The 27,738-nt window shown below is 45.7% G+C and overlaps 1 protein-coding gene across 1 annotated transcript; it reads right to left on the reverse strand.

Moving 5' to 3' along the window:
• On the reverse strand, window positions 1–23,282 carry LOC146199638 (sodium-coupled monocarboxylate transporter 1-like). Its single transcript, XM_084592162.1, has 15 exons — window positions 22,908–23,282; window positions 18,278–18,343; window positions 16,588–16,639; window positions 14,163–14,230; window positions 13,146–13,300; window positions 11,481–11,621; window positions 10,686–10,815; window positions 7,895–7,983; window positions 7,689–7,801; window positions 5,561–5,628; window positions 5,298–5,384; window positions 4,710–4,882; window positions 4,534–4,631; window positions 2,233–2,351; window positions 1–216 (listed from the first exon to the last, which is right to left on the reverse strand). The coding sequence occupies exons 1-15, from the start codon at window positions 23,280–23,282 to the stop codon at window positions 1–3; spliced, it is 1,950 nt and encodes a 649-aa protein (XP_084448288.1).
• Window positions 23,283–27,738: the final 4,456 nt, after the last annotated feature.

The raw sequence follows: 27,738 nt of genomic DNA on the forward strand, positions 1-27,738 counted from the left end.
TTATAAGTGCGTGGAGTACTGACTATAACGCAGAGGCTCGACTGGTGGAAACGGCTGGCTGGGAAAGAGGCGCCCCGTCAGGGCCTCGATGTACGACACGTTCTGGCCAAGAATCTTGGGGTCGCGCTCGATCGCTGCTGCTGCGACAGCTACGCCGTTCGTCTCCGGCCAGCTTTTCCGCTGAATCGGCTGCGGTTGCGACGTTGCCGGGTCCACCTGCGAGTTCGAAAAGACAAGCTAAAAATATTACTGCTTTGAAGAGCAAGCAAAAAAAAAAAGTGCTTTCGCTGAGTCGAACAAACATTTCGTGCTGCGACAAGAAGCGATCACTTAACGATTATGACATCCCTTCACTTCAAACAAAAAATTACTTCTACACCGGATTTCTCTCCAATGGCAAGCCGCCGAATTGTCTCATTTATGGATGCGAAAAGCGTCGTTTAAGTTGTCCAGAAGTTAGGGTTGAAGATAAGATATTGCAAGTTATGGGGGGGGGGGGGGGGGGGAGAGAGAGAGAAATGTAACAACTCTGACATCAGCTTCTCAGTGCTAACTGGACATGGAAACAAACAAGAAGATTTTTTTTTTGTTAACGTTTTGTTCATTCTCTTTCTCGTATGCAGTTCCGGTGCATTCGCATGCACCATAAAATTTTGGTTTCCGAGCAGCGCTCGAGTGTTACCAAGATACTTTGTTGGGCGAGTTGGTACTTATTCATTATTGATATAAACAGCGCGAACACGAAAACAAGGGACAAGAAACACGAAAGCCACAGTACATGCGCTGACTCACAACTAAGCCTAAGCCGTTTACTGCAAGGCCCAAAAAAACAAACATGAAGAAAAACGAAACAGTCACGTGAAAAACCCCTGGGTTCACCTGCTGCATAAAAATTACTTTAAAAAATCACTTAAAAAAGACACTTCTTTCCTTGAAAGAGCAAGAGACGTCTTGCTGATACACTTATTGTCCGTTGAAATAAAATACGCTTCCACTATCTCTCTCGTTATCTTCTCTTCTCTACCACAAGGCCACCGAAGCGGTGGCCTTGTGGTAGAGCATCCGCCTCGCATTCGGGAGGTACCGGGTTCGATCCCTGGTGCCGCCGGGTACCCACCGGTTATAAAATGGGTACAAGCTATCCCCCGGCCTGGTGCTCGGCTCTTTTGGGGTGAAATGCTTGGGAAAAGGGGTCACGGCCCAAATAAGTTGCGCCGATGTGGCAGTGATTCGTTCCGCCATCGGACAACAATAAGTCCGCCTTGCGCGGCAACAGCCCATTATGTGGCCCTTTTTTTCAGCACGGCCTTTGCAGGCCATGGTTGTTCGAAACTAAGCCCCCGAGGGGGCACAGCAGGGTTAGCAGAGCCTCTTCCAAACGCACACCCCTAAAAGAGCCGGGCGCCGGGCCGGGGGACGCTTGTACCCAATTTTACCGGTGGGTGTCCGGCGGCGGGTTTCGAACTGACCACCTCCCGCAGCCGAGACGGGCGCCCAAGAAGGAGAAGAAGAAATGCACTCCTAAGTTTGACAGTGTTAAGATTTTATATCGCCACAAAGAGAAGATAACGAGAGAGATAGTGGAAGCGTATTTTATTTCAACGGACAATAAGTGTATCAGCAAGACGTCTCTTGCTCTTTCAAGGAAAGAAGTGTCTTTTTTAAGTGATTTTTTAAAGTAATTTTTATGCAGCAGGTGAACCCAGGGGTTTTTCACGTGACTGTTTCGTTTTTCTTCATGTTTGTTTTTTTGGGCCTTGCAGTAAACGGCTTAGGCTTAGTTGTGAGTCAGCGCATGTACTGTGGCTTTCGTGTTTCTTGTCCCTTGTTTTCGTGTTCGCGCTGTTTATATCAATAATGCTCGAGTGTTGTTGTTTTTTTCTCCGCATAGCTCTGCCACGCTGTACTAGCGCTCTTAGCATTCAGTTCTGTACAACCATAACCATTCATTACCTTCCACTGCCCCCTTCACCCCTCTCCTCACAATGTCACAGAGCAAAAAGTACGAATGCCTAAAATGCTTTTTTCACAAAATTTATGTGCCGAAATGCGCTATCGCCGCTCAGCGCGAAAAAAATCGACCCAACACTCAGCTAAGGGCGAGCATGAGCTGCAACTGCTCAGGTCACGCATTGCGTCGACTGCAACTTTTAATTACTCTATTGAGGACGGCCATGTAGGCACAGTAATGATGAAAGACACAGCCATGTAAAGAAGCGCTGGCGTACTTACGTAGTTCTGCCCCAACTTGAACCTAAAGGGTCTCTTGTATCTCTCTGGCAGGTAGGGAAACAGGATGTCCACTATTGGGCAGATAAGCTTGGGATTCATAGTCTTCGGATCATTCGCAGCTATAAAAAAAAAAAAAATAGTGGGGTGTGAGGGGCGAGATGGTGGTAAAGTGAGCATACCATCGTTGTTTCAAAAAGGGAACAAAACAAACCGAATTTATTGGTACATGTGAGTCATTCGGTGGAATTATTAAAGGCCAAATGATACAATTAAAGGCACACCTAATGTCGCTATAATCATCATCGTGACTAAATTCCATTCAGGGCAATTGCCTCTCCCAATCCTTACAATTAGGTCGGTCCTGTGGCAGCATCATCATCTTATCCCCGCAAACATCGCAACGTCATTCGCCCACCTAACTTTCTGTCGCTACTCCAATTAATTTACAAGGAAGCTAATAGAAAAGTACTGATTTTTGGGGTTTTTGACTTTGTTATTATCAAACCTGCAAGTAGGAACGCGCCGACGAGCTCACATACTTTGAGATGGAGGACTTTACCGGAAATCACTTCTTGCTGCGCGTCTGGTTCTCTATACGCAAATTGATCAAGTGAGAATTTAGTAGCTTCTGTTTATTAAAAAAACAACAACAACGAAGAAGCAGTGACGGGGAAAAAATTTGTGAAAGGCCGGAGATTTTAATTTATGTTGGCTGTGATGCATAGCTCTCACAACCACGAGAGCCTAAATTTAGCGAATCGTGCGTGACTGCACGACCTAATTAGGTTATGTTAAAAACCTGCATTCTGATATGGTGCTCATTCACTTTATCTTTTTGAAATAGCAGAAAAAAAAGCCTTTGTCTGATGTACTCCACACTGAACAAATCTCTTAATAAAGCTAGAACGAAAAGCGGTTAGGAGTTTACAAACCAACACGTATTCAACGCCAGATCGATTGCACCAGTGGTACTCAGCAGTACTCATGCTCTCAGCAGTTCCCGCACTGTGGAGAGGTAACTAACCTATACCACATATGGCGGGCATGCCAATTCAATCCCAAAGTTTACCCCGTTCTAAGCCCCCCAAAACTGTAGTGGGAGGTTATTCCGCTCCGCGATCGTCCTGACCGTCAGCACTGACTCGCGGAGAAGGCCAATGCGGCAGCGATAACCAGTGGACTACCGGATTAGGCGACCCAACCACATATTCTAACAAGACTTTGTAATTATGTTTTCAGTCGATGATTCAACGTGTTCTCCGAATAGGCGACGCCTTTCGTGGTAGTGAACGTCATCGCATAGAGAAGCGCTTACTACCGACTTTACGATTCTGTGATACTGGCGTAGTTTGAGAGACTAATAATGATGCCTCAAAATTAGCGAACGAATATCTGCTCCAAAAAGCAGCAGAGAATGCATTTACACATTATTAACTCAACTGCGCTTAGGGCGCCTGTTTGCTGAAAATCTGGCGTCGATTTTTTGACAGAAAGAATCACGATCATGCCTATGGCAGGCGGTAGCTGGCAGCTGACACAGCCGTGCATTGACAGGACGTAGGGTTACCTGACATTACGTTTGGCAGGAGCTGCCAGCTTGGGATTCTCCTTTCATGTGGGAGGGTGATATCAGAATCAGCCTATGTCGGGACCGTTGCATTCATGTGACCCCTAGGCCACGGAGGAACGTCCATAAGGCTTGGTTAAAGCGGGGCTTTATATGTGGGCTGGTGGCCTACGCTATCGCGTCATACCCTTAAAGACGGAGCTTAAGTGTGAACCATAATTGTTTTTAACTGCAGGCACGACTCCAGATATATGTGATGTCTGAATGTGAAGTACATAACCCACTTTCAGATGCGTGAACTGTGGTCTAAGTAATCTTTGCGAGTAAACTGAACGGTCTTCCAGGCTGCCACAGACATCGAAATTTGGAAACCTCATCGTGCCTTTGCTTCAACAGGTTTAATTGCACGCACTAATTGATCTCTCTACTTCTGACGAGGACTCAACAAACACAGTGGATTCCATGATCTAACTGCACGTGCAGAGCCGTCTGACCAAGAAAGCACCAGAGGTCGCTGCTTGCATCGCGAATCCGGTGCGCTTTTGGCTATTTTAAAGCCACGTGTAATACATTTCTGACAATAAAACCCTGAAAATCTGAAAGCCTCGAAAATGGGGATTTAAAGTCAGGAACTCGGTGGAATTAAAAAGTGTGAAATGAAGTGGAGTCCTTGCATAGCCTTAGCGAATTTTACACGTGTAGAATTCCCAGAGTCATCGCCAGCCTATACTCACTTGCATAAAAGCTGGCGGGGATTCCGACCGCGAAGCAGACGAGGAAGGCCACCATTGTCTGCCACAGGTAGGACAGCGCATAGATTCCTTCGGGTTCCCTAAGAAAAAGAGATACGAAGGACATTTTGAACTCCAGATCACACTACGTGAGCGTTATTCTGCTGACCACCGCTTACTCGGTCAGAACGGGGTCCACGTAGGGCTCAGAACTATTGGTGACGTTTCGGTACAGGCTTGGGCATCCGTCCACCGATAGCGGCGGCGACGGGTAGACCACCGGGTTGATCAGGCTCCCTATGCAGAACCACAAGGCAATGCCCAAGGACGTCAGCAATCCCAGCATGGCGCCCTGTGCGCGGTTAGGGGAGAGTCACGTGCGGGTACGTGAGCAACCATCGACCGTCCCAGAGAAGTGCTGAACAATGAAATGTCCAGACTGCAAATGTATCTATGCTTGCGTGTGGGGGAGACAGTATGTGTGAGTGAGTGAGCCAGCGAACGAAAGAGGGAGGGAGGAAGGAAGGAAGTGAGCAAGCTTGCTGAGTGAATAATAGATGAATGCACAAAAAAGTAAATGGGGATGAACATAATGTTATTTTGAGGTAGAGAGAGAGAGTGTGTGAGAGACATACAGACAGGCAAGTGGTATAGGTCCGTCGGTCAAGCGGCGGCAGGCGGACAAAATGCAGAATGATACGTTTCTTGTTTATAAGCATACCGAGTCAAAGCCGGAAGCAAGACTGCAAAGCAGAAAGAAATTAGACCTTGGAGGAGACGTGTGGAATGAACATGCCCATGGAGAACAGTCCGAGCAGAGGTCCTCCAATGCCGCTGTTGATCGCCGACTGCGCCTGCAAATAACAACGGAGTGTCGAAAAACAGATTCATTTTAAAGGTATTGAAACATTATTACGGGCAAAAAGGAACTACGCATTCAGGTTACAATGCTGTTGCTCTTTTTGATATACCAGGCAAAGTTTTCAGGCGGGAATTCGCTCAGGTTTTTAGGATTAAGAGAACGCCGTACCGCGAGAACATCTCCCAGGTTCATGGCCACAGCGACCAATGCGATGGCTAACATTCCGAAGATCACACCTGCGACAGAGAGAGAGAGGATGGAAAGTGTGTATTATTAAAACGTCAAGCATGATATGGACAATCTCGAGATGTGTGCGAATATTCGAAAATTTCGAACGAATTGAACATTCTTTGACTTGAACCGTCGGAAGGATCAAATAGTTGAAGTTAAAACTTATAGGCTGCAAGGCGAGTAGGTTGTCAAGCTGTTTTCTACTTTTTGAATGGGCACGAAGTTCGAACAAGGCCTGCCGCCTTTTTCTTTCATGACTGTTCCAAAAAGAGGGACGACACACGTGCGTAGTACTGCGGCGATCGGTCTGTGCGGAATGGAGGGCTCAGCTCCGTGACGCGGCCCATGCATTTGGCGGCGTTCATAATTCTGCAGTTAGTTATTGGACCACGCTTAATGGTCCAGGGAGCTAGGTTCAGCCAAAGCGGAATTAATGTGCCAGCTAAGAGGCGTACCTTTCGCCAGTCTCATGTACTGGGATGTGGCGCTAGTTTAGCCCCTTTCGTCATCGATAACAAAATATATATTTTTTGACACGTATAGGTTCACAATAATTGAGTTAAAATACCGGCAATTATTGCCTTGGTTTTCCCGTCCCCTAACGAAGGTCAGTGTTGCGTCTTTCACTAATTCGAGAACATTCTTGCCGCATGTGCGGCGTCACCAGAGCATCGGCAGAGTGGTGTGTTGACAAAGCTTGTCATCAGAGCGTGTCCGCATGAAGTGACAATAATCAATTGCACGTGTTTTAATATAATATTACCAAATTTGTGTTGCACTGTTTCTTTGTTTAGTTGCGTACCAACTCGCTCAACTCGCCATTTTACTGCAGCCTAATCAAAGTATGACCCATTAAATTTGCGCCCTACAAATCGGTCCAATTTGACTTCGTCCGAATTGGACCGATAGAAACGGCAACTAAGCAACAAAACGCTGAAATCATAGTAGAACTAGGCAATGATCTCGAATTGCTTTCTCATTTCTTGACGTAAGCAGACTTAAGTGCACGCGTGTAATTTTTAACAGCTATAGCTATAGCTGCATTAATGCGTGCGACTCACGTTTGAAGCTTTGAAATGACACTGGCCTTATGTGACAGTGCTCAGATACTATCACTGAAATCATTGACTCAAGCGGAGCATTTGCTGACAGGCCATTGTGAGGCTATACATGACTGCAGATGAATACCATAACCTCTACTCAACAGCCCTGCTACAGCAGCGCCGCTAAAGAGTATAGCTGTTTCAGACGAATTATTCTAATTATTCGCTCAAGTAGCGAATATTATTGATTGTATTGTATTCATATTCAATTCGGTTCTCTAATCATTCGATCCGTATATTCTTTTCGGTTTTTAAATCAGGTTATCTTGTCCGATGCGGTTTGGAACAAGTACTGTTCGCACATTCCTTGCCCCTAGAATAGCTGTGTATAGCAGTATGCTTGACCTGGACGAGGCTTTGAGTGAGACACGAAGACGCATAAAAAACTATTCCAAAGAAAGATCGGTGAGATTTTAATGCTGCTTTTAGTTTCATGCTTATTTCTTGACGTGATCAGCTCTTTATTGTGACCAATCCAACCTCCCAACTTTTGTGTAACAGGTAAGCAAACTTTGATTTCTTCATTAGGCACCTGCGAATCACAAATATCTCAAAACTAATAAAGAAAATAAACATAAATGAAAGGCTGAATCTAAGTGCCATTGTAAGAAAATGTATGCTTTCAGTTCATTCTTAATGTACGCAAAAAAAAAGCAAGATCCATGCAAAATTATAGAGTCATTGCGCGGTCATTATACCAATTTAATTACAGCCGCTTTAAATATATTTAGGCTCTTGAAAGGGCACGGAACTTGCGGCCACAGTTAGCAGCAGGTATTGTCAATACTTACTTTCTTGTCTGCACGCCTGAGGATAAAAGTTATCGGTTTTATTAGATTCTAGAGAATTCTATTCAATTTACATTCAGCATGATTTAATCACTTACACGTACAAGGACGCTAATAAGTCCTCTAACACTGCCCACAAACCAAAACATATTTCGTGGACATCGGCGTACTTACCAAGGCCGACCATGATGTGGGAACCTGTGGATTCCTTAATGTTTGGCCTGAGGACAGCTATGACGTCCACGTAGAACACTGTAGCCAGTGCGTTGATCGCCGATGACACCGAACTGCGATATTGATCAACAAATGTATACAAACTGCACTGCGCTCTTTAGGCAACTTGTACGGTACGCCCATTTCATTCCACATGCCGGTCTCACCTAAGCGAGGCCATAAAGATCCCGGTGACGAAGACACCAGCCACGCCAGTCTGGTGCGCCAGCACATCCATGACAAAGTACGGCAGCAGCTGTCACGAAGAGTGGAGACAAAAAACAAAAGGGGGAGGGGGGGGGGGGGGGGGAACTTAAGCTCTTAAGGCTCCATTGTGGGTCCTCAAACGCGTATATGCACTCTGCTACTCACTAATCACTAATCCCTTAATGTGTGCCACTGTTATCTCACATATGCTGACAGTCGTAACTACTGCAGTATGTGAAGGAGCACCCGGCATAAGGATATAAATCCCTGTTTTAAACAAAGCGTGGGAATGTGCTTGCGTGGCCTACTGGCTGCTGCCTGCAAATCAAAGGCAGACCTGAGTTGGCAGCCCCTACCAACTCGGACACGTCATGTGGTCTCATGACGTCACACAACCCATCTACCAATCAGTGCCAGGCATGTCTCCTGCCACCTGCCACCTGCCAGAGGCATGCCCAAGATATTGATGTTTTGACGCTGTCGCGTTAATATGACTACTGGGGCGCTGAAGTCAAATGCGGAACTCAGCATTACAAGCAGGTTACTGCTACAGGTTCCTTTCACAGGAGTTGGAGAGGTTATTTTTCGCTGCTTATTGATTCTCATCTATATAACGAGGTTCATTCTGCATCTACCCTAACACAACCTATCTCGGCCCCGGCACACTCATCCACATCCTGGTCTTATGACGTCACGCACTTCGGTGATCAATCAGCGATTGGCCACGTCACACGCGAACTAGCACCTACTGGATGTTCTGCCAACTCGGCCATGTTGCGTTGTATCGTGGCGTGCATGCCCCGCCAGCCAATCAGTGCTCCGCCATGTTACCTGTCAACTAGCCCCCTTTCGGACCACCTGCCAAAGGTGATTTCGTTTTCTTCGCTGCCTGTCCTGGTAGCAGCTGCCTCTACACTCCCCACCAATCGATCTAATTAGAGACCATGATATCTCCCTTACCACCATTCGCCTTCCACGCTGTTCCTTATTCCCCCGCCGGTTTCTTGATTGCTTACAAGGGATTTTCCTCTTTTCCCAATCTCCGCAAAGGCAGCAGTGCCGCTGCCAACAGCGGCAAATTATTTTATAATGACCTTTAAGTTGTCAATGTATCAAAACAATTGGCAATAAATATTATCCTCGATCATGCGAAGGGACAGCCTAGGTAAGGCAGAGTGTATGGGCTCGTCGGCAGATGAAGGAGAATGTCTTGGGTAACCCATATCGAGCCAGATACACATGTCGAACTAGATCAAGTCAGCCAAACTAGACTCCCCTCCACTTCATCTTAACTCTCTTCACTCAGGCTGTAACATTCCACCTCATACTCATCTGGTTTCCTTTTTGTCCGTTTCGAGTCTTTTCTGAATCCACGGCGAAGATGTAACCAACCCCGATAGTGTTGAGTTTGCATCAGACAGGTTTATTTGCGCCGCTCGCACTGCGTACACTGAGGCTGACTTCATCGTCGACGGAGGCCATCCTGAGCGCCGAGCTAGCGAGGGTCGCAAGAGGGATCTCTCCTAAACCGAGAGCTGCACGACCAATGGCGAGTACGCGGGGAAGTTTATGGCACAAAAACGTCGTGGTGAGCCAAGGGCGGTAACCGTGGGTGTCAGACTCCTGCCGGACAGCCGAGGATGAAGTGGAATGGCGATGAAGCTGCGCTGCGTTAAGAATGCGCAGCGGTATCGGGACGCCAAAAGAGAGCGGTTGTGAAGGGAAGTTGGAGGACAACATAACCGAAGGAAAAATAGGCAGATGCGCCGAGGGAGGCAGCTCACTGAGTGTAACTTTGCTGCGAGGCTCCGGATTGACATCTGAGTGACGGCAATGGTACCATGACTATCTTTCTCTTGCCGCTATGGAAAGGAGACTCGTGGGTTCGCATGCGAAGGACCGTGTAGATGCGAGCACTGTGGCTCATCTGACTGTCTATCTTGTTTCGGGAACCGCAAGGATAGAAGTTGACAGCCTATGAAGAGTCGTCTTGGGTGGGAGCAAGGTTTCAAAGGGGAAGGGCCCTATACTGAGGCTAGCGCTATAGAGGCTGGTAAATAAATCAAACGGAATGGAACGGGCGAGTGGGGGAGAAACGGGGCTTGAAAAGCTGGGAGCGTTGGCGAGGTATCAGATTCAGCTATGGAAAGAGGGCTATGTTTTAATCCGATGCGGTTCAAGACAGCAGTCCGCAAGACACTGTACGGCGCGAAATTTGATAGTGGTACGGCGAGGCTTTGCAGGAGCTTGAAGGAAGGTGGAAGTAGCAGGTCGGACCTAAAGGCTTTGTTGATTATATAGTGGAGAAACAGAGAAGCCTCGTACTACCGCGACCAAGTGCACAAAATCTGAGGTGGAATGTGGATTGCGGTGGGGTCAGTTGAGACAAAGGGCGCAAAGGACTACATGTTTTCAACGGTCCACACACTAGCCCTATTTCTCCAAGCGCGCGTGGGAGAGTTCATTGATCGTTGCACTGCACCCACTGCTGCTGTTGATGTTGGAATCGAGTTTTTAGTTAGGTGGTTTCTTATGCTCGTCATGTTACCTTTCCCAACCCCACCAGAATCTAGTGCAAGGAGCTGCTAGCCGACAACATGGCAACCGAACATCAGCATGGCTGGCGGACAATTCTGAAGGGGTAAGAGTGCGACCTGTAGCCCCTGACTATACGGGCATCATCCAAAATTCAGTACTCCTCCACGTACTGAGGTGCTATAGGGCTTGTCACTATCAATTAGTTGGGCTCACCTGGTCGGGTGTGTCTATTCTTTCGGTGAGCAGCGGATCGCAGGTGGCGTAACGAGCGTAGATCATGAGCCCGCACAAGCAACTCAGGAGCAGGATGAGGCACAGGTACGGCAGGTTCAGCCACACAACACTGCAAGCACAACTTCCTTAACCTTTGCCACACCTCGCATGAGAGATAAAATTATAACTGATGAGGCTTAGTGAAATTCAGGGTCTCCATATGCAGGCGTAATTTCGTTTATTCAATAATGTTTTAGTACAACAAGCAAACCGAATTTACCAGCAAAACTTAGTGGCGGATGCTATATTTTGTTAAAACTTTAATTATTTTGCGCAGTGACCTTTCTTAGTAAAGTGCTAATTAACCTAACTGCTAACGAAGCAGAATTTTGCTCCATTTATAACATGGGGGTTTCTAGTTTCGAAGCGCGTAACTCAAAACCAAGGCATCATAAAACAAGCTCTTGCTATTTCCTTCAAACATTCACAAAAGTGCGTTTTTTAAAAAGGGAAGCCGCAGTCAACAAGAAGAAGAATGATAGGCTAGCGTCGACTTGCGTCTTTTCGCATTGCAGTATTTTGAACATGAACATTTACCGACTAACTCAATTTGCTTTCCTGCGGTCCATAAGCATGTTTTCTCGCACAAATTGTTGTTAATCGTTGCATGCTGAAGATCCCTGAGCTCTTCCGAAAACAAGTTACAGCAATACTAGACAGATGAGAAGCTATGACAGTGGTAGCTATCTTTCTATTCATCTGGCATACACTTTTCCGCGCACGCGCAGTACGCACACTCTGGCCTTGGTGAGAGAGCTGACGGTCAGGTAGCGAAGCACCATCATCTGGTTGGTGGCGTAGCTGGCAGAGTTTGCGAACCACGCACCGATGATGAGCCCCCAGATGGTGTGGCGCACGGTCACCTTGTGGCTGGCACTGGAAAGGGGTAACGTTCATGATTTTGCTTATTGCCTTGTCGACAGTAGGCATAAGAATCAAATGCTGCTCAAAACTGCATTGTTAACTTTTGGTTTCTTTGTAATGAAGTATTTTCGAACGCTGACGGCACCGTATACCTCAATAATCAATTTTTCGTTATCTCGTAGCCTGTAATCACCAGTGTACGCCTTCTTGTGTCTCGCATTTCTGTTGTATACATTGGACGATACACAGCGAAATGCTCTGAACCAGATATTTGCACTGTTAATCCTTATGTCTAATGGCGGTTCAAAAAATGGAGTCGTATTTTTAGTAGTTTATTAATTGTTAAGATCACAGGCTTGGTTTTGCAACAGGACGTAAGTTCTCGATGATTTTTCGCGCACGCAAAATGGAGCGGGTACCAATGCTCACCGAACGTCTCTCCCAAGAATCACTGCAAAATTAATCAATGAGCGTTTGTGGAAGCGAATAAAATTTAGAGCACCTTCAGGCGGCAATACGGTGAATTTAGAATACCCCGCAACTTGAGTGAGTTTTTTCTCAGTGGCTGAAAGTATAGAAGGGACTGGGCTTCCATTGATCAATACTGTGTTTGTCTAAACAATGAGGGCAGCCTTAGAAATCTTACATTTTCACAAGTAAACCAGAGTGCTCTTCCGAATTCCTAGTGATGGTTAAAATATTTTCACCATCAAAGAGACGGTCGCTTCACTTAGCTAAATTTATTGTGCTGTCACGTTAAGCAAAAAAAAAATAAAATGCGAAAGACGTCATATGCCAGCATAGAGAGGTGTTGCACATTTGTTTCAAAAGGCTGGTTCGCCCCTCTAATTTAGGTATCTAGCATTTCCCTTCTTCTTCCAGTTAGCTTTCATAAAGTGAATGATGTTGAGCTGAGCAGCCAGCATAAGCCGCACAGCTACATTAAACTAAGCTCATCTTCATACTTTATTTCTTTCCTGCCTCTTATTCTTTCCGATAAGGAAGCCTGTATAAGTTGAATTAGATAATTTAGTTTTGTATAATTACCATGAACAACACCGTCACCAGACTAGCTACATCTACTGCCGCACAAATGCCTCTCTGAAATGCCTCCATACACGCTATCCTCGGAAAGCTGTGCTCCCTTTAGCGATGCAAATTTCTAATCCCCACCGGCCGCATGACCCTCTGATGTCCTCTGTTACATTTAACCCTAGCAGACTTTCGGTTACTGCCTGCTCTCCGAAAAATATGGCCTACTAATGACCGTTTATTCCTGATTTCAGCTTACATATTACTCATTCGCATTTGTTCCTACCTTAATATTGCATCAATCCTATTCCTATTCACGTCTCTCTAGACTACACTCAATTGTCACATGGACTCCATCCACGCATTTTTACCTAGTTATTTCACTCTGCACTAGTTTGACGTATTCTCTATCCACTCACAATGCAGCATAGCATATCTTAAGTCGATTGATATGCAGGTGCTGTTAAGGCAGATATGTCTCAACCATTCGGCACGAGTGCCCACCTGTTGAACTCAACTCTTCCGCCTTCCCTGGCGATGTTCCAGGCGTTTTCGAATCCTCCCACCTCCCGGAAGCCAATGGTGACGACTACGATGAAAGCGATGAACATGACGACGCACTGGAAGGTGTCTGTGTACACCACTGCCTTGATGCCCCCCTGCGCATCAAATGAACGCGCAAACAAGATTTTACTAGCAACTGCGCTACCGGACCGCAAAGAGCACTCTAATAATAAAGCTAAACATATGGGGTCGAATCAATTAAACAACAAACTAGTTTGGTTACATTTTCGTATTTTAGGGCCATGTGTGATTTAGCATTTGGAGACCATTTTATGTGCTGCTGAATGCCACTAAATTTGCAGAAAAAGCATGACCCGTTTACGCTAATGGCAGTGTGGTGATAATTACTGGTTCATTCACCGCTTAGGTCAAGGCCATACGTTAAATCAAAGGTCAAATCAGGGTCAAGTATCAAGGGTTTATCTAAGGTCAAAGGTCAGGTCATGGATAGTAATTGGCCAATCATAGGCAAGGCTGTACTGGCCTTAGAATTACTCGAGCTAAGCCAATCAGAACGATGGCACATGGCGTTCGACGGCGTTCGATTGTTATATCTCACCCTTCTATATGAAAGGAGCTGGCGGCTCATTACAATTCATCATTCCATCTGGTATCGTGACGTCACACAACCAGCCAGTGTCCGGCCTTGTCACCTGCCAACAACCGTCTGCCAGATGCATGCTAGTAGTTTTGCTAGTAGTGCTCAAACGGGGTGAGAGGGTGCGGGTAGTGGCTATGACAGCCACTGGGTGTAAGTTGCTATGACAACGATTATGGCGTACTTCGCATTGATGATGTCACGAAGCAGCTGGACTAAGCAGAGCGACGGCACACGGAATTCCAATGATTAGCTTGGGAGATCCTATGGGTGCACTTCTCAGCGCGCTAAAATCCCGTAAGAAGGTGTCATGGCCTCTTTAAAATGGCTTAAATATGGCTAAATTTCGATTCACTTACAATGCTGGTGTAGATGGTGCAAACGATTCCGAGAGCTGCCACAGCCGCCCACAGGGGCAGTCCCATGACTGCAGGAGTAAAATACGCTATAGTTACTTTATATCATTTGATTCTGGTTTCTCTCGGTGAGCAGCGTGTCTATGACACGAATAACTAAGAGAAGCAAAATTTTAGTTCGTTCGCATTCATAACATTACGACTGTGTCCACAGTCTACGTGGGAGTCCATGAAAATGCACGCAATTTCTGGTAAGCGATCACACAAACCGCATTCAAACACACGACTTTCTATAGGTATTGTAATCGCGGTGGCATTTAAGACAAGCACGTACGGCACATTCTTGAAGGGCACCTACAAAATGAACAGTCTTGAAAAGAAAATGTTAAAAGGGTTGCAAAAAATAGATGCAGTAGTTCATTTTAATAGTTGCAATTCAGCACGTCATTGATGCGTTAATTAGTGTCGGCAGAAAGAGTTGGCGAAAAGCAACGCGTACTCAAGAGGTGGGTGCATGTTCTGGAACGCGAAGCGGCACATGAGTTGTAATAGACGCTACAGCGGTTGGCTCCATATTTTTCACAGCCACTTGGGGTTCTTTACGTGCACTAAGTCGTGCTACAAGCAGACATCCTGCGCAGTTCGCATCTGTCAATATGTGGTCTCGGAATTGTCAACTTCTGACGCCAGCCACGTTGCTTATGAGACAGTTTTCGAAATGTTACGGAAAAATAAACAAAAATAAATTGACAGGTCATGAACACACCTGCTACTAGGAATTAAAAGACGCTCGAAGTCCAAATCGGTACGAATGACACGCACTACATGCAAAATTTATTGAAGGTTTTTTGAGCCATATCTTGTATGCAAGAGAAAAATACAATCATGACGGCATTCATGCCCGCCGCTTACTTCTACGACCGTTTCTTCGTCGTACAAATACTATCATATCTTGCGCACTTTGTGTGAGGAGAATTCATAGAGCACTTGGAAACATTCCTGAATCTGCGGTTGACATGCGAGATGCCTCCAAATTTCTTGATAATCAATCCCTCATTTGGAGGATATCTTTTGTAAAACAAGGAAAGCATTCATATAGGAACTGGTGCGATGAAAAATACCCGAGGTGGGTAAACTTCAGCCAGTCATTACGCTCCTGCAGCATCGTCTTTAAGCATTCTTTGGACTGTTCTACTTTGAACCTTTCCCATGGCGGCATCCGACGAATGATTTCCTTAGCGTAAACTCAATAAGTTTCTCTGCATCGCAACATGTTCTGACTTTCTTAGGTCTGTCTTTATATTTCTTTTAACTGCGTGATTAATTTCTTAATGCTAATAAAGCCACCGCTACTGGAAGCATGACAGCAAAACTGTTCAAGGTGAGGATTGTACTATCGTCAAATGAAGCGCTAACAAAACAGTTCCAATGGGCGAAGTAAAAGGAATTCTCATCGGTGGCAGGCTGACAAAAGAGGAATTTGTACGTGGTAAAAGACCTTGTCCTTATATTTGATCGAGGAGGTAAAACTTTTTGCTTGTTGCATTCCCGTTACAGCTTCCGTATTACAGCTTTTAGTTCACGATAATGGTACATTATTTGTCAAAAGACTTCAGGCTGCATATAGGTTCAAACTAAAATAAAGCAAAATATTTACTTTCGTTCATGACTGACGTCGAAATGCTGCGATAAGTTTCAATTTTTTTATACTGCTATGAAACTGCGTTACGTTTTAGTGCTGCTTGCGCATAAAATTTTCTGTGGCCTCAAGAATTTTAACCATGACTGCACCTGTTGAAAAAAAGAAAAACAGGTGGTGAGGACACCACCTGTTTTTCTTTTTTTTTTGCCGCACATTGATACCTTCAGCATTTTTTGCTACTAAGAGATAGATGTTGGGGCAGTTGCGTACTGAACGCAAAGTTGGGGAAATATATTATGCATGTGGTGCATGACATTCGCTTTATAGTCAGTATAAGTGGCCTGAATTTGGAGCCATCCTGACAACCAGATTGCAAACAACGGCTGTAAGTCACGTCTTCTGTTGCACTATGTTATTTCTTGTCCCCGTACTATGTGTTTCAAAGTAGCACCTCTATTCATAACGATCAACTGGCCCCAGATTTACCTCTATTACACTAACTACATAAGATATGCTCGGATGAAGCGAAAATAAGATGACCTAGAACCTTGTTAAGCACGCTTCTTCATATTATTTAGATGAAGCCGGCGTCCACAATTTCCTAATGTGTTTTTTTCTAGCTGTACTGTCACATCAATAAGAATGAAATGCACCTCTTCCTGCGACCTGGCTACAAATCGATACACTACTTCTGTATTAAGAAAAGGATATACTCTATTTAATAAAGCCCTGAGCAAGATCGTTCATTATGCTTCATTCGATACTCTTAAAGAGACGTTCACAAACCTTTTGATAGCGCAAGTGCAGGAGCGTAGAGAGAAACAGCCAAGTAAAGAGCCTGCAATGAACAACGCGGAAATGTTCTTGTAGTTATGACAAGGATGATCAGCACTACGCAATGTAAGATAGGTCTGAACAATTCGGTTTTTTATATCAGGTGCCGCTTCAGTGGGGGTTCCTGGGAAATGCTGATGAAACTAGAAAATATCTCTATACGTGTGAAGAAGAAGCCGTCGCCTCTCACAAGCCCCACTCCCATGAAATATGCGCCTGAAATTTGTATATATAATTTAGCAAACATCATTTTGTCCTGCGTAGACGTTAAGCAAAGGCAACCAACAATAACATATCTGAACATCTGCGCACTGACGACTCTCTCACTTGTAAAATCGCTTGATATTCAGGGTCATTTAACAAAAAAACTTCAACTTGTAGCCTTGCTAACTACATCCATAACGAAACGATTGCGATGACATTCAGGTGTCGCTTTATGTGTCTACGCTGTGAATGATCATGCTGCTGATAAATTGTGTCTTCATGATGTGAAGAAGTCGGCACAAAATCCGGACGATCGAGGGACAGCAGAGCAGATACATAGGGCGTTCACCAGAGCTAGCTAGCTCTTTGTCCGATAACGTCAGGAAAGGGGCGGTAAAGCTAGAGTCCCCACGCTTCCATGACTCCGAAACAGACAATTCCGAAAGAAAAAATTCACAGACAATCAATGACATTCATGCCTCATATACACATAAGCGTTGCTTTTCTAAGGCATGCTACATGGTAATTAAAAGCCTATATAAAGAAAAGGCACATACATTATTACTCGTTTTTTAACCCTTTATTGTGCTGTTTTAATTCTGTAGGCGACCTAAACCACATATGGCTCACGTAGCCATGTACTTTTTTTCGCCATGAGAAGGTTTCATGTGGTACCACCATGCATAACATTGACGTCAGAGAAGTGGGCACCTCCCTCCGCATGCCACAGACGGGCTCATGATTTTTCGACGCGGCAAGGCTTCAAACGAGGAATGCAAGGGTTTCGATGTGTTCGATTCCCATCTCATCCTTTCCTATAAAAGAAGTTGCCCGAGCTGACGGCTTCTAACTTTACAACTACATATGAAATCACGACGTCACACAGTGACACATCCGGCGACTTCGATGAGCGGAAAAGAAATTAAGACACCTTTTTTTTTTTTGTTCGATATGATGCGCTCGTGTTAAATGGAAGAATGAGTGTGTACGTAAGAGCTATTTCTCCTGTTGATGAAATTGAAATCTTGTATGGGCATTGTCTGCGCCGAAGACAACTACTTATAACAAAAGAAAAGAGCATTTTTCACTCCTACCTATGCAGTAATCCCTAGCAGAAGACAGATAATGTTCTCTTTTAAATTATGGCTAAGTGTTTTTGTCTGTGGCTGTAAAGAATTTCAGTTGCGTCTAGTAAATGGTTAAAACAAAAAGCAAGCAAACACTGCAAAAAAATGTACGACAGTTTAAGTACAAAATTTTGCAATCGAGAGATTTTTGCTACAAACTGGAGCTGTTTACCCACGAACGACCACAATTTTCCCTGGTGTACTAAAAAGGGGTATAACAAGCTGAACACTGATCAATGCAAACGATGGCATTGGTGCATTGTGCGCAAAGCATTGCAATGTAAACATTGGGAGGATGGAATTATGCTCACCATTTGCACAGTGTAAAGTCCTACTGCTGTGAATCGTATGGCACGGTTAAAACGAAGTTCCAGGTACTGCAAGTAGGACAAAGAGAGCAGCAACGGAACGATAAAAAATGGTGCAGTGACACACATTTTATAAAACTGGCACTCTTTTGACAACTTCTCAGCGATAATCCCAGGCCGCAGTCGCTATCGTTGTTTTCGCCTCATATATGTCCTCGTATGCTCGTACAACCACCACAGTCTAGCTCCGGGCCATTCGTACTTTTGGAACCAGCACTTGCGTGCTGGTCTTGTATTCACTGGTAAAATGATATATCGCATACGCCCACATATCGACTCCAGCAACACTCGACGCATGGTTGTTTCGCACCATGTTTTGAGGAAAGCCGACTTCGGGTGACATCACGCTGGAAAATGATGTTCATGTTAATACAAAAATTTCAATCGCTTATCGCCGGTGGGGCCTGTTCCTTCTCGCCTCCTCCCCCCCCCCCCCCCCCTCACATTTGAGAGGGTCAAATGTAGGGCATTCGTTGGGTCTTTAATAACTACACTGCAATAATCCGAGTTTTTCAAGCCATTAAAATGGCTTATAGGTCATTTGAATGATATCTGAATGATACTTTGAATGATAAAAATATGTGTTTCTTTAGTAACTGCTAGACTTCTAGAGTCTAGCAGTTGCTAAAAAAACATATTTTTATCATTCAAATTATTTATGTGTAGTTCATCATCCGGTTGACATTGATTTCACCGGCCTATGTTTCACCTTAAAGTGTGATATTTCTTTAAAAGTAACGGAAAGTAGCTGTACGACCATCACATACAAGGACTTTTTTTCAGGCCTCTAAGGAATTCAGATGCACTGTCCGCGCAAAGAGGTTTAATTATTTGCATTTATTAGTCGAGCTAACTCTGTCAACAAATAATTTTTACAATATTTACCGATGCTCTCTGACAACTGCATTATTTTCATTATTTACTTTCGTTGCCTGCTCTTAACAGTATGTATATTGTGTTTAACACACATGCCTTTTTGGCGCTGTAGATTAGTACTTGTGTAGAAGTTTCTGGGTCCGCTCAGGTGCAGGATGTTCGCTGCGGCAGCGCTGCTGTGGTGTCTGTTTACGAGAGTAACCACTATGAGGCCTATGTAGATCATGAACACTCTCAAGGTTCGTATACAGACAACATAAATACCCAAGAAAGTAGCAGGGGGGACAGCGGCCGATGTAGCTCAGTTGGAAGAGCACCGGACGCGTTATTCGGAGGTCGTGGGTTCGGTTCCCACCATCGGCACGTTGTTTTTTCTTCTACTTTGTGTTTATTTATCTTTCCCCTAAAAACTACATTACTACTTTCGGTGATTATCCAAGTAAACAAATACAAAAAAGAAGAAAAAAGACATAAAGTACCATCCCCAAAGCTTTCCTTGGCCTCGCCGGCTGTTGGCTTCTTTCCTTCATGTATTATAACGAGCACCTTCATTTCCCCTTAATTGATCTGCTTGTAGCTTACGGGGGTCTCGGTTCTGACAGTCTTGAAGCCATAGGTATCGTAAGAGGGTTCTAGCACAGCTTTCGCCCTCGCTCTTGTCCACGTTCTACGTGACGCTGGCGGTAACAAAGGACGTTCTACGTCTGCCGCTATGGCTGAGGGTGGCGCTGGTGAACACTCTCAAGGTTCGTATACAGACAACATAAATACCCAAGAAAGTAGCAGGGGGGACAGCGGCCGATGTAGCTCAGTTGGAAGAGCACCGGACGCGTTATTCGGAGGTCGTGGGTTTGGTTCCCACCATCGGCACGTTGTTTTTTCTTCTACTTTGTGTTTAATTATCTTTCCCCTAAACACTACATTACTACTTTCGGTGATTATCCAAGTAAACAAATTTTTAAAAAAAGACATAAAGTACCATCCCCAACGCTTTCCTTGGCCTCGCCGACTGTTGGCTTCTTTCCTTCATGACTACAAGTAAGACATTCTTGGGAACCACTATGGTCGAATGGCTGACTCCCATGGGAGCCGAACTTCTTAGCAGGATATAAGCAAACAGATTGGTTGTCATCTCGTCTCAATTATACACGATAGGCTGTTACACTCAATACCCTACCTCTAACCCCCGGGAAGTTCTCCCCCTTGAGCACACTATCATCTCTTTCCCTTAGCTGCCGCCGACAGTCATGCACAATATACGCGGAGTCCATGAGTGACATTCGCTCCATTCAAAATCCCTGAAGATTTCCGTGATGACCCGATTGAACTGCTTCACACACTTTCTCCCGCAACGGTTACAATTAGATGAATCCCTGGCCATGCTAAGATAGGGAGCAATGAGATGGTCCACAAGCTTGCCCGAAAAACTCGCATCCTACTCCCCCGGCCGAGGCCTCCGACCTGTAATGGGACGCTACGCTGCAAACACATTATCAAGATATACACTCCAGCCAACTCTGTGGCTCCTTCCAGACAACCTTCAAATACCACCATGAAATCAGCGTCCCGAAGATACATATTCTCTGCAAACTTCAAAACAACGCCCTTCGCAAACAACCTTGCCTGCTCCTATTTTACATGCGGTATAGCTCTTCCTACCTCACCTGACCCTCATCCGGCGATAGTTCTGCTAGCTGTTTTTAGAATCCTAATTCAATACGACAGAGCTCAAAAGCACATGCACAGAATTATGCGACAATCAACTCATGGTTGCCTCCGAGTACATCTGCTCGCCACAACTCGAGTGCACTGCACGCCGAGGCTGCCGAAGCAAGTAGCTGGAGCACATTGAATGCGAATGGTCCCGGCAGGTAGATTAATTAATGTGGGTGGATGAGGCAGATCAAAGCTCTTCCTTGACACCGGACTATATGTTCGAGCAACACTCGTACGCCTGTTGATACAATTTGCCCTCATCTGTTCCATCGTTCAGTAAAGTGTGCGTCGTTTTCTTTACACCTGGGTGACTATATGCGCTATCGAAATATTGATAAAAGCAGATAGTGGAGTATCATAATTTTGAAAAACTTTGTGTGGCATTTTGGACCACTTAAGTGTGTAAGACGAAAGCCTTTGTTTGAAACTTGCTGATTCCTGGTTTTACTGCATCTTCTTGTGTGGTGCGGCGTTCGAGGAAGTGCCAAATGAAATGCGCCACACGAACGCCTGAATCAGTATGACTATATAGCGTAAGCTACCAGCCAACATATAAAGCCCCGCTTTAACCAAGCCGTATGAGCATGTCTGTGTGGCCTAGGGATAACGTGAATGCTAGGGTCTTGACAGGCTGATTCTGATATCATCCTCCTATCTGAAAGGAGATGCCCGAGTTGGCAGCTCATGCCAAACGATAGTGCCCTGTGATTGGTCGAGACCTCTGTGACGTCATCCCCACCTCAGCCAATCAGAGCGCCGCAAAAGCGTGACACGTTTGCTGACGACAACGATGAGCCATTAAAGTCTTTCGCCCTAATAATCCTTCAATGCCAGTAGGAAAGACATGCAGAAAACGGAAAATGTAAACTGGTCGCCACGCTGTAATGAAGAGAGCGAAGGTAAATATCCCTAAGAATAGAGCAACCGGTCTTGATGCAATTACGGCAAGGTTGCGTACTGATCTGATGTCGCCATTAAGTAGGCGTTGTTTACAGCTTTAGGTTAGGTGTTTCAAATAAAGCAGGTACCAGAAGATTGGCTATACAGAAAACTTTGTTTGACATACAAAGGCAAAGGCCAGAAAACCAGGATTTACTCATATAAATCGATTGGGATAACGCCAGTTATATAAAGGCCTGCGGTGCAGAGAGTATAAAAAAGCTGAAAGTATTGGTATAGAAAAATGAAGTATGGATAGAGCTGAAGAATTGTTTAGGTACTACTGATGTTTGGAGGAAATGTGTAGTAATGGAGTGCACTGATGGCTGTGCTAGCTTTCTCAGACGTAAAAGGTGTACATGTAAAGTACGGTGCTAATGCTGCGACTCCTTTTACGGAACTACTGATAGGTGCAGGTGTGACAGAGCTTATAAGGAAGGCATACTATTAGGATAGTAAAGCGCAAATAAACTAGCAAGTTTCAATTGCGCGGGTTAAGTGAACGTACGTAGCAATTCACGACAGGAACAGCCCCATGCATCGACCGTTGTTAGATGACAAGAATAGAACGCCAGCCAGAGGAGAGTGCATGGAGTCGGCTTTAGTTTAGCTTTTACCCAATATGGAATAAAAACAGAGAAATATCTTGTGGGTTTTGTTTAAACAGGGGGTATGGTATTTTGCGCAGAGAGCCAAAGTGAGCTACAGACCCTCACGGATATTTTCGGTAAGTAAACCGCAGTAAGCATCTTAAAACGAAAAAAGGGGGAATGCGGCCATAATGAAGCGTGGAGCACCACGGGAATACAATAGCTACGAAGTAATACGATGACAGGGAAAAGGCGTATTGGTTCCGGGGCTGACTTCTGCGAACACGGCACAATGCTTAAAGATGTGACACAAAGGCTAGATATCAGTAAAGGAACAGTCTTCATGCTATAGCTGTAGGGTATATGGAAAGACAATGAATGAAACTATGCGAGGTACATTAGTTACGGGCGCTGCTGACAAGGCTGTTTCTCGTTGCCATCAAGCGACTCACCTCGTAGGCAGTGCACACCTTGAGATTGTAGAATATGGGCATGTACAGGTACGCCGTGACCGGAATCACCAGGAAGTACGAAAGGAACACCATAAAGTACATTGTCCCGTTGGTGTATATCTCGGACGCGTTGCCGAGCAGGTACGCGGCTGATATGAAGCTGGCCATGAGCGAGGTGGTGACAGGCCACGGAGGCAGCTGCCGGCCGCCGGTCAGCATGTCCTGCAGGGATTGGCTACCTCCGGAGCCGCCGGCGAAGGCCTGGTACAGGCCAATTGCGCCCGAGCCGAGCAGCGCGCACACAAAGACAGCATAGTCGTAAGGCGTAAAGCGCGACACCAAGTCGGTTGAAGACAGGAGGGTTACGCTGTCCATGATGTCCTTTGGCTGTCGACAGCAAATGTGACTTCCGTGAGGTGAATCGGTCAACGCACTGCAGTCTCGAACGTGTACCGGCCTCCTAAAGCAGAGAGGTTCAGCAGTAAAGGAAATATAAGGTTCGATAAAATGGTAGCTGACAGTGCTCAAGCATGACTTACCTCGCATGATTATATACAGTAAAACCGCACGAAACACCTGGAGCAAATGTCACACCAGATAACTAGTGCTTAATGAGTAATCGCTATAGGCGGTCGATGGTTACTCAGAAAATTGGAGGACATTTAAACTGACGTGACTTCATTAATGGCTCCAGCTTGGCTCCCCTACAGCATCCTCATTTGCATATAATGCACTTAATGTACTATAATGCTCATAATGCGGGCCATTTCATGTGTCCCACAGAGCATACACAGTCGTAAGCCTTCACATTATGTGAAAGACCACACGACACAGCCATACCATTGTAACCAAGCCGTACAATGCGCCTGCGTGGTCTAACTCTGCGTGGTCTAACTCTGGATCCAATTGGGTACTGGGCGGCTGGATTCTGGTATTACCCTTGCATCTCAAAGGCGAAAAATTAAGTTTTCAGCGCCTGCTATAGCCCCCATTCAATGTGGACGCTTGAAATCATGCTCAGGTGACCCGATGACCAGTCAATTCCAGGGCATATCACTTGCTTAACTACCACCTGCCAGAGGGATGCACAGGAGTTTTCAGTCACAACGCCGACGTCGACAACAAGGACTCGGAGTTTTTCGAGAATGGGCCCTCTAACGCGATCGCGCCAATGTCTCCCCGCCTTAGAAGGTAGCCTTTCAATCAGCACGTACAGGTCCCGATAGTTAGCAGTACAAAAAGTGAAAAAATAATCGGCATTATTCAAAGCTAATCGAAGTTGGTTCGTGTCTGTGAAAAGCAAGACAGCGGCTGCCTGAAATTTTTGTTCCCGGCTAATAACTCACGAGTAGCAAGTGTGCCTTCAAGCCAGACCAAGTGAAGTATGTGTAAGCCCCGTGTTCTCGTATTCAAATTGGCGTCATGAAATAAAGGAGTCACTGCCGCCTTTACCCCCTTCCTCGTACGAGTGTCCTAAAGAAAATAGCTAACCTTTATCGCGCTGCCGTGCTGTCCGGAGAGTCCACACGTGCGGTCGTAGTTTCCACTTGGAGACCCCTTCTCGCCATGTCGCTCGATTTGTCGCCTGGAACAGTCCCTGTCCGCTTGTCGCCCAACGTGTTGATGACTGCGCATGGGAGCCAAAGCGCGCGTTATGCATATTAGGACGCACGGTTCGCAACACAAGCACGAACGTCGGCTACGCAACTGTCGTTTCCGTTGTTCTAACAGCGCAGCGTCGATTTCCATGAACCTGGCAGCGTGACGATAGCCAGCGACCTTGGCCTATTGATATTGGCCGTTCACAAGCCTATAACGCATAGGGTAATGAGGGTGCAAGATGCTGCGGGAAACTTTTGGTTGAAAATGAGCGAGCGTTTGTTTGTTGTACAGCCTTGTTTGCGTGCGGCTATTTGACGCATTGACCTTTGAGCCTAGGCCTTGGTATGGGGCATGCGCTTTGTCTCCTCGCGTGACGTACTCAGCTTTGGTGATGAAAGGGGTTCGATGCGTGAATACAGAGTGTCGCTGTGCCCTTCAATGCGCAGTCAGTTCTCTTGCAGTACCGATGGGCTTGGAGGTTCGAACGTCACCGCAGAGAGCTTAAAACAAGGACGGTGCATCCCCCTTTTTCGCAGCAGCGATCGTCATGACTACCGGGTTGGCGATGATGGTTGAGCAAATGAAACGGCTTACATAGGTATGAGTAAAGGGGCGAGGAGACACCTCATGACTCGACTCAGCTCCACGCACACTTCATCTGCTGACTCTTCACAGACCATCATTTAGTAGTGACGTAGGCTGTCGGGGTGCGTTGGCCTCGTGAAGTTTTTGGAGGCGTTGGCTTGATCCACTGCTGACACTCCGTCGTTCCGGGTAAACAAAAAGCGCATTTCCTCCTAGAAACGAGCGTAGCAACCAATAAGCATGCTGGCAAACTTTATTTTCTGTTTTCGGGTAATAACGCTACCTGGCCCTGCTGGCAATTTCCATGGACTACAGCGGGCGCATCAATGGATCCAATATGGCGGCGTAATGCACGACTGTTACTGGGACCTGCCCATAGGGAGCTTGCATGAGGCGATGCATGATGGGTAATCCGCCATGATGTTGTCGCTGGCAGCAAGCGGCAGGCAGCGCAGCCAGGCTGAATTGAACAAGTGCCTTGTCGTTTTACACGGCTTTTCGTGTGTATTCCCTTACGTGAGTGCAATTGTCGCCAAATTCCTGAGGAAAGTACGCGTTGACGCTGTGCCCGAAAAATGGGGCGCGCTATGAAGAAATGTAAAGCAGTGCGACGCGGCCCTGCAGCTACGCGCGAACGACTGGCTGCACTATGCGTCTGGACCTGGTCGCCTGTCGACATCGCCGACATTGATGATTTCAAGTTCTGGCAACTTGATTATTACTTGCCCGGATTGGCTTCGATCTCGCGTCTGTTGGCAAGTGCGAGCCATTTGCGTCGGCGTCACCAGAGGGATCCTTTGCCTTCTCGCATTCGTGCAAACATACCTTTTGAATCGTGAAGCCGCAGTCTGCCTGTTCGATCGCTCCAGCATCGTCTGCGCGCATTACGCAATCATGTATGAGGCTGTGTGGCAGTGCCTTGCCGCGTCGTCTGCTACCAACGACAACATCATGACGGATTACCCAGCATGCATCGCTTCATGCAAGCTCCCTATAGGTAATGTCGTGCTTGTTTTAATATATCACGATGAACTTGCTCTTGCCTATCGATGGTGCCAACCTCGTGTGAGTCAAACCATTTATTTCGTCGAAAGTGTAAAAAAATAAACGAGGGACAAGCAAGGAATCGCTCTCAGGCATTTCAAAAAGTTTGACATGTGAGCGGAGAGGTAGTGCCGGACACGCGCTTTTGAGAGATGGCTCAAATCAGTGACGTCGGCGACGAAGACACTGCATGGTACACGGCGTCTCATTTTCTTGTACGCGGAGGGCACTGCATGATCCAAAATACTCTGGGTTATCTCTTAGCGCTCCAAGAAATAAGCCGGCCATGTCAAGAAAGCTAGACAGTTTCCTGTCTTTGAGTAAAGATGGCTGCTCTGCGTGGGATATGTTAACGCAGTTCGAGCGCTGTGCCGTGATATGTACTCTGAAGATACAGCAATGCGCGCGAGAATTAGGCACGTTTAAGCATTTCGTTTATTAAACTTTGCACTGCGAATGAACATTCAGCCGTGCTGAATGCTATTCAAGATTCATGTGTAAACGCGCCGACCCGTTTACATAAAGCCGTTTCTTTCTGCGCTTATTCCACAAACTTTTACAGGCGGCTTATGTTAAAATTGCAGCATGGGCCACACCACTCTTTATTTTTAATCAAAGGAGGAGCCAGTTTTGCACGTTTATTAACCATCCGATGGAGCATATTTGCTCTATAAAACGTATAGTACTGGTAAGCAAATGAGCGAAGAAATAGGTGAAATATTTTAGTCTGCTGGCATACCACCGCCATGCGCAATCAGTGCGCTCCAGCTAGAGACCTTGATGAATCGACCCCCGACACAGTGCAAGGCTCTCATACAACCATGCACTGTTTACTGAGTAGTTCTCTGCATAGATTTCCCCTGCATGCTATAATTTTTAGAAACGCTGAAAAATCGTGTTGTTGTGGCAAGGTATCACAAGCTGTCCGTCTATCGCTCACATACCCGAAGCGGAGTGTAATAGGCATTATAATGTATTAGTGGACTAATGGACGAACGTATTTTTATGCTTCCTGGAGCTGTCATTTATGCGATACAATTTTATTCAAAAAAGTGGTAAAGTAGTTATTCTATATTGACGGAGAATTGAGCCTTAAAGTACTAAGTACGACAGTGTGCTGAAAAAAGCAAAAACTTTCCGGTTTTATTATTGTTGCTAGAAACTGCAATATATACTGCTCCGAGCCAAGTTGTCTTTGTTCAGTTTTAGTAGCCAGCCAATCGGATGTAGGAAGCCGCAAGGCATGCCGACTTCACACCTGCGTACACGGATTGACTGCCGTGATAAGCCCATGTAGCAGCTCTACACGCTTTTTCGCTGGTCAAGCCTGATTCTTCTCTCAATATCGAATGCTAATATTTGAATACCTCAACCATAACTATCTTCCGCCACATTTCAAATATAGGGCTAATAGCTACGACCGATAAAACCAAAACAGGAAATTTGCCAGGTTCTGAAATGGCAGTTAGAAAACGGATGCGCATCGCACACTGTAGTTAAAGAGATGCAGTACTCTCTCTCTCCCTTACACAGCTGTCCAAAGTCGTTTGTGAGCGAGTAGCAGTGCGCTGACTACCAACTTTCTTGAGCACTACACATT

Source organism: Amblyomma maculatum, chromosome 2, assembly GCF_055883805.1.
Source record: "Amblyomma maculatum isolate TAMU_Amacu chromosome 2, ASM5588380v1, whole genome shotgun sequence".
NCBI classification, from domain to species: Eukaryota; Metazoa; Arthropoda; class Arachnida; order Ixodida; family Ixodidae; genus Amblyomma; species Amblyomma maculatum.

Excerpts from the sequence above, each read along its gene's own strand:
- LOC146199638 (XM_084592162.1), bottom strand. The coding sequence starts at position 23,282 with ATGGACAGCGTAACCCTCCTGTCTTCAACCGACTTGGTGTCGCGCTTT. Across the intron at positions 14,231-16,587 it reads TGCACTTGCGCTATCAAAAG|TCATGGGACTGCCCCTGTGG; the intron begins GTTTGTGAACGT and ends TTACTCCTGCAG. Across the intron at positions 4,632-4,709 it reads GTGGACCCCGTTCTGACCGA|GGAACCCGAAGGAATCTATG; the intron begins GTAAGCGGTGGT and ends TCTTTTTCTTAG.